The sequence below is a fragment of the Cherax quadricarinatus genome, chromosome 72 (assembly GCF_038502225.1).
Source record: "Cherax quadricarinatus isolate ZL_2023a chromosome 72, ASM3850222v1, whole genome shotgun sequence".
Taxonomy (NCBI): domain Eukaryota; kingdom Metazoa; phylum Arthropoda; class Malacostraca; order Decapoda; family Parastacidae; genus Cherax; species Cherax quadricarinatus.
This window is the reverse complement of record NC_091363.1, coordinates 8,524,610-8,537,305: the sequence shown is the minus strand read 5'-3', so window position 1 is coordinate 8,537,305 and position 12,696 is coordinate 8,524,610. Positions and strand designations below refer to the sequence as shown.

Genomic DNA, 12,696 nt, shown 5'->3' with positions numbered 1-12,696 from the left:
TCGAAACTCGCAGTACCACTGTATACTGCTACAGGTCGGCTTATGGCTGAGAAGTGAACTCCGTTATTTATGGTCCAATTTCTTTCATTTTTGATCTATGTTAAGAAGCATCTTTCCATCATACATTACCCAAGTTTCAATAAGATAGCCCAACAAACTACCGAGAAAAAAAATAATTACCAAAAATCATATTTGGCAAGTCCAAGCCAGGTACTAGAAATAATTCACTTTGACTTTTGTGGGTTATCCTAGGTTCTCTACACATATGCTGCTGTGTATGATAATCTATGTAGAGAAAATAGCTTTTTTGTTTCAGTTTTATGTTGCATTACAAGTGTATATCACAGTTAGCCATGTGCTATATGTATACTCTGTTTTCTCAAATATAAACCCCCAAGACAGAGATAGGAGGATGGTACTTGTATCCCATATCCTCCTCTTACCTCCGTCAAACTGCTTGGTATTATGCCAAATATTATTCATTCTGGAGTATTAAACATGTTTTTATGTTATTTATATTGTTTATTATGTCATATTAGATCAGTTGTGATAGGTAAATAAGCCGTAGTTTTGATATTAACATAATAATAAAGCATATTTCCCTGCGTCATGAGACTGAGCTCATGGCAACTGACAGTGGCTTCAAAGCCACCTTACCTTTTATGGATAATGTACTGTGCATGTGCTTTACACAACGAGAAGCATTTCTTTTATTTGTTGAAACCATGGCTAGGGCTAAATAAATGGGGAAAAAGAAATTGGAATGACTTATGCAGCAAGTAGCACCACCAAACAGTAGCAGCAGGTTGGTGTGGCGACCCTGGAAATTTGAAATTATGCTAGCCAAAATTAGTGCCAAATAACAGTTGGAACCAGATATTTGATTGCCAGATTTGTGATGGTGGACCTGTACTTTATATTATAAATTCTTTTATATTGTTCTATTTTAATATGTAGTGTAATTTTTATAAACTAATTCAAAACTGTAATTATTCTCTACTGAACTTCTTTACTAGATTTATTAAAATCAAATAGCATTACCTAATAATACTAAATTCTCTTGTATGCACTGTAACTCATCTAATGAACATATGAACTGTTATTGCTTTACTAATCTTAAGTTAATTTAAAGTTTGCCCGAAATGCTCTGCATACAAAGGGGCTTTTGGCATAAACCCAGCTATTATATTCCCCTGTACAACTATGTATCATGGCAAAATAAAATTATTATTATTATTATTATGGAAAGGAATCTTTTTTTTTTTTTTCTTTTCAACATGCTGGCTATCTCCCACCGAGGCAGGGTGACCCAAGGAAAGAAAGAAACTCTTTCACTCTCATTCAGCACTTTCACAGGCACATAGATGATGGTTCAGATGTCACTTCAAACATCAAATATCCCAAACCCTTCCTTTAAAGCGCAGTCATTGTGCTTCCAACCGCTAGGACTCATGTTCGCCTAAACGGTTTTCCTGAATCCCTTCACAAAGTACATATTAAAACAAACCTTCAGACAAGAGAACAAATGGTAATAAACATGTCACAAGCATTAAAGGGAAGTTTAAGACGAAGGTTGCATGCTCTGCAATGAACAAGATAATTGAACAAAAGAGGTTGGATTGTTAACACTTTTTTTTTATAATTGTTATTGAAGCATATTGGGTACATCAGCAATATATGGTACTGCTTTACTTTTAATGATAATTACATAATGAGCTTCAGGTTGAATACAAGGAATCATTAACCAAAATGTAAATATTTCAGTTTTCTGTCTTCCCACCCATTATAGACCCTAATAAGAGCAGGCACTAATACACTAGTAGCTTGAGGGTTATAAGAGAGGTATACACAGCTAACTACCAGATAACTGGTGAGCTGCTACAGGACCAAAAGAATGTATACCATCCAATGTTCTCTTGATTCTAACAAAATATTATGCAAAGCCCACTATAAACTGTCATGCACCACTCCACTCAACTGATACTCAAACTACCAGCAGGTTATGTATCACTCCAGTCAACTGATACTACCCAAACTACCAGCAGGTTATGTACCACTCCTGTCAACTGATACTACCCAAACTACCAGCAGGTTATGTACCACTCCTGTCAACTGATACTACCCAAACTACCAGCAGGTTATGTACTGCTCCAGCCAACTGATACTATCCAGACTACCAGCAGGTTATATACCACTCCTGTCAACTGATACTACCCAAACTACCAGCAGGTTATGTACCACTCCTGTCAACTGATACTACCCAAACTACCAGCAGGTTATGTACTGCTCCAGCCAACTGATACTATCCAGACTACCAGCAGGTTATATACCACTCCTGTCAACTGATACTACCCAAACTACCAGCAGGTCATGCACCACTCCACTCAACTGATACTCAAACTACCAGCAGGTTATGTACCATGCCAGTCAACTGATACTACCCAAACTACCAGCAGGTTATGTACCACATTGTCAACTATACCTGGAGTATACATGGAGAGCACTCATCATTAAAGTAATACCCTATCTTGGTAAGTTTGTCCATGCGACAAAACGTTATGCTGGCCTGTCAACTCAAAACGGGACATTTCAGGATTCCCTTAAGTTACTGGCTGCATCGTAAGTGCTTATTGGGCATATTTAGTGGACAGATCCTTAAGCTCTGTGTTATCTTGAGTGCTGAGTTTGTTGAACAGTTTTTGCTCTTGACAAACTAATGTGGGCAGGACTAAGTCACTGACACAAGAGAGATACAGATCACTGTATTACATGAGGTAGACCACCACATGAAGGAAATACAGTAGACCCCCAGTTTTCGTAATTAATCCATTCCAGAAGGTTGACCAAAATCTGAAATGGCCGAAAACTGAAGTAATATTTCCCACAAAAAATAACGTAAATTCAATTAATCTATTCCAGACACCCAAAAATATTAAAAAAATACATTTAATAGAGAATGACTATAGTTTTACATACTGAAAACAATGAGAAATAAATGTACAGTGGACCCCTGCATAACGATATTATTTCAATCCAGAAGTCTGTTTGGGTGCCGTTATAGACAGAATTTGTTCCTATAAGAGATATTGTGAATTAGATTAGTCCGTTTCAGACCCCCAAAAATACACCTACAAAAGCACTTACAAAAATGCACTTACATAATTGGTCGAGTTGGGAGCTGATCGTTATGCGGGGGTCCACTGTAAATGACATTTTAATGATAAATGAACATTACATACCTTTATTGAAGGCTCTTGTTAGCTCTTCCCTGTGGTTGTCCACCAACTCTTCCACATCCTGGTCACTCACATCCAACGCCTACTTACTGGCTACATACACTGTGGCCCACAGGCATATTATTACCATCAACATACCATGTTCACTGAGTTTAATTGTTTCTAACATCTACCTTTAGATGCCATCATAAACAAAGGGAGAAGTAATGAATAATTCATGCTGAGAATTGTAAACAAAGGCTTATGTATTAAGGGTGGTTACTGGGCCAATGCAGATTCGTGCAGTTTTCTCTAATGCAGGACCAGAGAAAACATAATGTTTACCCTCCACAGCATATAAACATTGCATGTTTATATGCTATGTAACATGTTTCTTACAAAATTTGGAGAAAAAATCATAGATGGATTAATGAAAATGTCTATATTAACCTAAAATAAGACATTTAATGTGCCCAAGAGTGAGTCATGAACGTATGAGCAGCTCAGGCGCACGTGTCTGGTACCGACGATTTCCAAGCGGATGTACGAAACATGGGGGAAAATGTCACCAAAAAAAAAAATGCTCAAAATCTGAATTGTAAGATTTCCGCACTGGCCGAAAACCAGGGGTCCACTGTAATAGATGCCACTGATGTGCATGAGCATCCAGTGAGGACTGGGTTGTGTCAGTTCCTTGAGGATGGTATTGATGACATACCCACTCCAAAAGCACATTCAGGGAAGCCTAGAGAAATGTCCCCACTAACATTACCTGTAATAACATACCTAAAATTGATTTCTTATCATTTGCCTAAATCTTTCATGCAGTGTAGTACAGAGTTTTTTATGCAAGACAGTGCTTTTTTTTTTTTTTTTTTTTTTTATTCGCCAGTACTCTCCTGGCCTGGGTCTTTTCCAAGAGTGGTGCTTGTTGCCACACAGTGAAGTCTGTTGTTCGGTGGTTTAGGCTTGTGAGGTACCCTTCTTCAATGACTGACCAGGAAATTCCCCAAACTTTATTACTGAGAACCTCTGGACTGAGATAAAAAGAAATCTACTAGGGGAAGAATTTCAGTTCACTCCTACGGCTTTAGGATGCCATCTATGAGTCATGGGGGAATTTACCCCATGAAACCCTGATGAATGTGTTAATAACTTTCTTAATGGTTGATGTCCTCCAGTTCAAGAGACAACCTATCTTGTGGTCATGGCTTTAGAGGGAGGTTGGGCTACATTAATGATGAGCACTGGAATACAACCTATGCATAGTGTACATTCATGTAATGTTAAACTTAGAGAATATTGATTGAAAGATAATATTAGATTGTCTTTATTCAGAACATTGGTGCAAGAATTCTGAAGATGGACATAGCAACTCCAGAGGATCTTGTGCCGGCAGTGACAAGCATCGCTGCTATTAACAGTGGCATGGGTCTGGTAATGACATTAATCAGGTGTTTTGTACCATTAGCATAAATATAAGTTTTGAACATTGTTCATTATTGTTATGAAGCACCTAGCTCATTTTTCTGCAACCACACATACATATGCTTTTTACACTGGTCATCTCCTACTGAGGTAGGGTGTCTCAAGAAAAAGAGGAAATACTCTTCCCATCATTCACTCAATTGCTCCTTTGCCAGATGTGTACTAACATCATAGTTCAGATGGCCCTCATACTGCAACATGACCACCCCTCCTTCAGAGTGCAAGCACTGCCCTTCCCACCTCCAGGACTCAAATTTAGCTAATCAGTTTCCCTGAATTCCTTCATAAATATTATCTTGCTCTCTTTCCAACAGCATGTCTATTAAAAACCACGTGTCTCCATTCACTTCTATCAGACATTCTTATATAAGCCTCAAAGTATCCTTTACTCCTGCCCTCTAACCATTCCTGGGACAACCCCTACCCCTCCTACCTTCCACCCCAGATTTATATACTCTATGAATCATCCTATCCCACCCCACCCTCTCTAAATCTCCAAACCTCGTCAACAATTCTTCCTCAGCCCTCTGAATTGTATTCTTGGTTTCCTGACACTGCTTATTGTTCATAGAAGTTATCTGCCAAGAATTGCAATGTTAATTAGTAGTGAAAACACCTCTGAACTAGTGGAACTCCTCACTTTACCAAATATTTTTTTAATATTACTAAATCATTGGTTTATACACAAATAATCCACACACAGGAGAGAGGAACTTATGATGACATTTCGGTTCAACTTCGACCAAGTGTGACTTTGTAAATGGTCCAAGTCAGATCAGAACGTTATCCCAATTGAAATTGAAGTGTTTATTTCTCTGTAAAGCTCTGTAAGCTCCTCTTTCCTATGTGTGGGTTATTTGTGCATGGTTCCAGTCATGGTATTATGCCTTTTTGTTCTTAATCTTTGGTTTCTTTTGTTTATGACCAGTTTTAAGAATGAAAAAGAATCATTTAGTTTATTACGTAAGTACTCTTTGGGAACATTGCTACCATTTGCGAGAAAACCCACACTTAGGAGAGCTTCCTTATAACATTTCCATATATTATGGACCATTTAGTTGTGATTGACAATGGTACAGGGCAGACCATAATGTTGTCATAAGGTTCCTCTTATAAGTGTGAGTTTTTGGTGAATTATTCTAGCCACTATATTGTGTCTATTCTTCAAAATTGGTACCAAAAGAAAGTGAGCTAATACCAGATATTGTGTTTTACCTAGAGCCAAGATAAGAGCGGCCACAGACAAAATGGGCAGTGTGTCGCACCGTGGTCTGATGTTGAGAATGCAGAGTCACTGGATTATTCTGTCATTGTTTCAGATGGTGAGTCTTGTGTAGTAATAACAGGTGATATGTAATGGTCTTAGGTACTGCAATCCTACTTTCTGCCTTTCCCCAACCATATGTAATGGTCTTAGGTACTGCAATTCTACTTTCTGCCTTTCCCCAACCCTTTCAGTAGTAATTCTACTGTAAACTTTATGTAGTTTACTCAGCAAGCTTTTTTTTTTTTTTTTTTTTTTTAAAAACAGCCATTTCCTGCCAAGGCAGGGTGACTAAAAGAAAGAAAAGCCCCAAAAAGAGAGGAAAAAACTTTCATCATTCAACACTTTCACCATCACTCGTACATAATCACTGTCTTTGCAAAGGCGCTCAGATACTACAGTGTAGATGTCCCTCCAAACTGCCAATAACTCAAACCCCTCCTTTAAAGTGCAGGCATTGTACTTCCCATTTCCAGGACTCAAGTCCGGCTAACTGGTTTTCCTGAATCCCTTCTCAATAAGAACAAGAGCTATTCAGATAAAATAAAATAAAACTCAGATGAGTGTGTATACATAAACATGTACATGCATGTGTAGTGTGACCTAAGTGTAAGTAGAAGTAGCAAGACGTACCTGAAATCTTGCATGTTCATGAGACAGAAAAAAGGACAAAAGCAATCCTACCATCGGTAGTACCTCCCTGGGTGGTTGCTCAGGGAGGTATTACTGTCCTGCCAAGTGAGTGTAAAACGAAAGCCTGTAATTGTTTTACATGATTGTAGGATTGCTGGAGTCTTTTTTTTCTGTCTCATAAACATGTAAGATTTCAGGTATGTCTTGCTACTTCTACTTACACTTAGGTCACACTACACATACATGTACAAGCATACACATATAAACACCTCTTTGGGTTTTTTCTATTTTCTTACTAGTTCTTGTTTATTTCCTCTTATCTCCATGGGAAAGTGGAACAAAATTCTTCCTCCATAAGCTATGCATGTCGTAAGAGGCAACTAAAATGCCGGGAGCAAGGAGCTAGTAACCCTTTCTCCTGTATACATTAATAAAGTTTAAAAGAGAAACTTTTGTTTCTCTTTTTGGGCCACCCTGCCTCAGTGGGATACTGCTGGTTTGTTGAAAGAAAGAAGAAATATATACATGTACATGTATATTTTTTCAATATGCTGGCCATCTCCCACTGGCAGGGTGACCCAGAAAAGAAACACACTCATCATCATTCACACATAATATATGAATGTTGATAAATATTTGAAAGTGATAATAAGTTGTGATGAAACGCTGTTTCATGAATATGTTAATAATATTCAAATTTTCATATGATATTTTATTTTTTAGTTATAAGAAAATAAGTTTAAGATTAAAGATAATAAACATGTTAATTTGATAATTGGTTGTTTCACAGTGAACATGGTGGTCGAGGCAAATCCTTTAGATGCTGTCAAGTGTAATGTAATGGACGTAACAAGGGAACGAGCCCAATCAATAGTAAGTGCATCATTATTATTAATAAAATGGATAGATATCATTACACTATATTGATTAGCATTAGATGGATATCAGTATACTACTGTATTGATTAGTGTTAACAAATGGCTAGACAGGGTGGCTTAGTGGGATACGGTTGGTTTGTTGAAAAATAAAAATGGATAAACGTCCATACACTACTGGGTATTAATTATTGTTAACCCTTATATACAGTATATACAGTGGACCCCCGGTATTCGATATTAATCCATTCCTGAGAGCTCATCGAATACCAAAAATATCGAAAAGTGAATCAATTTTCCCCGTAAGAAATAATGGAAATCAAATTAATCCGTCCAAGACACCCAAAAGTATGAAAAAAAATATTTTACCACATGAAATATTAAGTTTAATGCAATAGAATAATTACAATAACAACAATAACAATAGAAGAATAACAATAGAATAATTGACACTTAACTATAATGAAGATCTGGTGATGATTGATGGGATGGGAGGAGGGGAGAGTGTGGATGGTGTTAGTGTTTAGAAGGGGAATCCCCTTCCATTAGGACTTGAGGTAGCAAGTCCTTTTCCGGGGTTACTTCTCTTCTTCTTTTAATGCCACTAAGACCAGCTTGAGAGTCACTAGATTTCTGTCGCACAACATATCTGTCCATAGAGGCCTGTACCTCTAGTTCCTTTATGACTTTCCTAAAGTGGTTCACAACATTGTCATTGTACAGGCTGCCAACACAGCTTGCAGTAGCTGTGTCAGGGTGATTTTCATCAAAAAAGGTTTGCACTTCAAGCCACTTTGCAAAAATTTCCTTAATCTTTGAAGTAGGCAACTTCTTCAATTTCTCTATCCCCTCCTCCAAAGCAGTTTCCTCAGGTCTGGCCTCTTGCTGTTGAAGATGATCTAGCAGCTCATCAGTGGTTAGTTTGTCATTGTCCTCCTCCACCAACTCTTCCACATCCTCCCCACTAACCTCCAACCCCAAGGACTTCCCCAATGCCACAATGGATTCCTCAGCTGGCATAGGATTCTCAGGGTTAGTCTCAAATCCTTCAAAATCCATTTTGTCTACACATTCTGGCCACAGTTTTTTCCAAGCAGAGTTCAAGGTCCTCTTAGTCACTCCCTCCCAAGCCGTACCTATAAGGTTTATACAATTGAGGACATTAAAGTGATTAGACTCAGTTGAGTTTCTGTGGTCACTACAAAGCTCTTTTGAAACATAGCTTTTGTGTACAGTTTCTTGAAGTTGGAAATGACCTGCTGGTCCATGGGCTGCAGGAGAGGAATGGTATTAGGAGGCAAAAACTTCACCTTAATGAGGCTCATGTCCCCAGAAAGTCGCTCTGCCAAGTCTGTAGGATGACCAGGGGCATTGTCTGATACCAGGAGGCACTTACCTGGAGTTTACCTGGAGAGAGTTCCGGGGGTCAACGCCCCCGCGGCCCGGTCTGAGACCAGGCCTCCTGGTGGATCAGAGCCTGATCAACCAGGCTGTTGCTGCTGGCTGCACGCAAACCAACGTACGAGCCACAGCCCGGCTGATCAGGAACTGACTTTAGGTGCTTGTCCAGTGCCAGCTTGAAGACTGCCAGGGGTCTGTTGGTAATCCCCCTTATGTGTGCTGGGAGGCAGTTGAACAGTCTCGGGCCCCTGACACTTATTGTATGGTCTCTTAACGTGCTAGTGACACCCCTGCTTTTCATTGGGGGGATGGTGCATCGTCTGCCAAGTCTTTTGCTTTCGTAGTGAGTGATTTTCGTGTGCAAGTTCGGTACTAGTCCCTCTAGGATTTTCCAGGTGTATATAATCATGTATCTCTCCCTCCTGCGTTCCAGGGAATACAGGTTTAGGAACCTCAAGCGCTCCCAGTAATTGAGGTGTTTTATCTCCGTTATGCGCGCCGTGAAAGTTCTCTGTACATTTTCTAGGTCGGCAATTTCACCTGCCTTGAAAGGTGCTGTTAGTGTGCAGCAATATTCCAGCCTAGATAGAACAAGTGACCTGAAGAGTGTCATCATGGGCTTGGCCTCCCTAGTTTTGAAGGTTCTCATTATCCATCCTGTCATTTTTCTAGCAGATGCGATTGATACAATGTTATGGTCCTTGAAGGTGAGATCCTTAAGGTCTAATTTCTTTTCAATTAGGTAATTTTTCACAGTGGGGGCAAATGCATGGTGTAACCAGTCATAGAAAAAGTCTCTAGTGACCCATGCCTTACTGTTTGCCCTCCACAGCACACACAAATTAGCCTTGAGGACATTGTTTTTCCTGAACACTCTGGGAGTTTCAGAGTGATACACCAATAAAGGCTTCACTTTGCAATCACCACTAGCATTGGCACACATAAACAGAGTAAGCCTGTCTTTCATAGGCTTATGTCCTGGGAGTGCCTTTTCCTCCTGAGTAATGTAGGTCCTTGGCATTTTCTTCCAAAACAGGCCTGTTTTGTCGCAATTAAACACTTGTTCAGGTTTAAATTCTTCACTATGTACACTTTGAATTCCTTCACATATTTTTCAGCTGCTTTTTGGTCTGAACTGGCAGCCTCACCATGCCTAATCACACTGTGTATGCCACTATGATTCTTAAATCTTTCAAACCAACCTTTGCTGGCCTTAAAATCACTCACATCAGCACTAGTTGCAGGCAATTTCTTTACCAAATCGTCATGCAATTTCCTAGCCTTTTCACAAATGATCGCTTGAGAGATGCTATCTCCTGCTATCTGTTTTTCATTTATCCACACAAATAACAGTCTCTCAACATTTTCTAACATTTGCGGTTGCTGTTTCGTAATCACAGTTGCACCTTTTGCAAGAACAGCTTCCTTGATTGCCGTTTTCCTGGTCACTATAGTAGAGATGGTTGATTGGGGTTTACTATACAACCTGGTGACTTATTTTGCTATACAACCTGGTGACTTACTTTGCAGAAACAAGCACCAAAAACAGTGATAATATGGAATGTACCGAATGTATCCTTAGATGCGCGCACACTGGCTGGCTTGTAAACACTGGCACACACGGAGCAGTTCAGGCCATACGTGGACACATCTCATACGAATCGCATCGAATACCGGGTTTTCGATCGGATACCGAGGCGAAATTTTTGCGCTAAAATGCATCGAATACCAGATTTATCGAATACTGATGCCATCGAATACTGGGGGTCCACTCTATACGTTCTCTCGCGTAGCACCCCAAACATATATATGCATTTCATTTTTTATTCATTCAACATTGATACGATAGGCCTGAGTCGCCTAGACATGAGAGAATTGGTGTGCGCACTCAGTGTGCGCCGTATGAAAGAAATTGGGGATGCCTGGGTACCTCATGCTCTTTTTATTCTATAAAAAAAAAAACAATTTTTTTTTCTCAAAATATTCGGGGCACTGCGCAGGTGAATGTATATATACGTTTGGACTGTTTAAGGGTTAATAAGGTTGTTGTATATAAGTTCACTGGTATATTGATTATTGTTAATAAGGTTGTTGTATATTATTCACTATATTGATTAGTGTTAATAATGTTGTATATAAGATAAGATAAGATTTCGTTCGGATTTTTAACCCCGGAGGGTTAGCCACCCAGGATAACCCAAGAAAGTCAGTGCGTCATCGAGGACTGTCTAACTTATTTCCATTGGGGTCCTTAATCTTGTCCCCCAGGATGCGACCCACACCAGTCGACTAACACCCGGGTACCTATTTGCTGCTAGGTGAACAGGACAATAGGTGTAAGGAAACGTGTCGGAATTTCCACCCGCCGGGAATCGAACCCGGGCCCTCCGTGTGTGAAGCGGGAGCTTTAGCCACCAGACCACCAGTTCACTATATTGATTAGTGTTATGGCTATATAGTAATACAGTGGACCCCCGCATAACGATGGCATCACATAGCGATTATTTCGCATACCGCTTACTTTAATTGCAAAAATTTTGCCTCACATACCGCTTAAAAACCCGCTTACCGATTTTCGTCCGAGACGCGTCCAATGTGCGGCCTGAGCCACGCTCACATGTTCCGCCGGTGGCATTGTTTACCAGCCAGCCTCCGCGGTAACATCCAAGCATACAATCGGAATATTTCGTATTATTACAGTGTTTTCGGTGCTTTTTCTGGAAAATAAGTGACCATGGGCCCCAAGAAAGCTTCTAGTGCCAACCCTACAGCAATAAGGGTGAGAATTACAATAGAGATGAAGAAAAAGATCATTGATAAGTATGAAAGTGGAGTGCATGTCTCCGAGCTGGCCAGGTTGTATAATAAACCCCAATCAACCATCGCTACTATTGGTGGTACAGCTGCTGCTGCTGCTGCACTGTCAGCTGCTGCTGCTGCTGTAGCACCGTTGTTGGTGTGGCTTATTGAGAATACCAAGAAACAATTAACCCCAGAGGATTTGCCACCCAGGATAACCCAAAAAAGTCAGTGTCATCGAAGACTGTCTAACTTATTTCCATTGGGGTCCTTAATCTTGTCTCCCAGGATGCAACCCACACAAGTCGACTAACACCCAGGTGAACAGGAAAAAATGCCTGGAACTAGTGCTCATATTGGTGAATTTAAAGCCAGCAAAGGTTGGTTTGAGAGATTTAAGAATCGTAGTGGCATACACAGTGTGATAAGGCCTGTTCTGGAAGAAAATGCCAAACAGGACCTACAGTACTCAGGAGGAAAAGGCACTCCCAGGACACAGTGTCTCATCAGTCATTGCTGCATCTTCAATAAAGGTAAGTGTCATTTATTCTTCATTTAGTAGACTAGTACATGCACAATATATACTGTGCATGTACTACTCTACTATTGTGCATGTATCCTTCTCTTTGTGTGTGGGAAAATGTATATTTCATGTGGTAAAATTTTTTTTTTTCATACTTTTGGGTGTCTTGCACGGATTAATTTTATTTCCATTATTTCTTATGGGGAAAATTCATTCACATAACGATTATTTCGCATAACAATTACCCCTCTTGCACGGATTAAAATCGTTAACCGGGGGTCCACTGTATATTAATTCATTTGATTATTCTAGCTCTTTGATTATCACCTGGCAACTCCATTAAGTTGTGAATGTGATTGAAGAAGTATATCCACTTTTTCAGTTGCATTTGCAAAATGTTGCACTATATAGAACAGCTTTATAAGAGAGCTTAGTGATTGAGTAACCATAATGAAGAGAATAAAAGCATTATTTAACTACTGGAATGTGTAGTGTTGA

At 39.6% G+C, this 12,696-nt stretch overlaps 1 protein-coding gene across 1 annotated transcript in view; it reads left to right on the top strand.

Moving 5' to 3' along the window:
- Positions 1-12,696, top strand: part of LOC128701426 (location of vulva defective 1-like) — a 384,351-nt gene that overhangs the window by 103,653 nt on the left and 268,002 nt on the right. Inside the window, exons 13-15 of the mRNA XM_070100373.1 lie at positions 4,554-4,652; positions 5,923-6,025; positions 7,391-7,473. Coding sequence (XP_069956474.1) covers positions 4,554-4,652; positions 5,923-6,025; positions 7,391-7,473 — 285 coding nt within the window. The remainder of the gene's footprint in view (positions 1-4,553; positions 4,653-5,922; positions 6,026-7,390; positions 7,474-12,696) is intronic.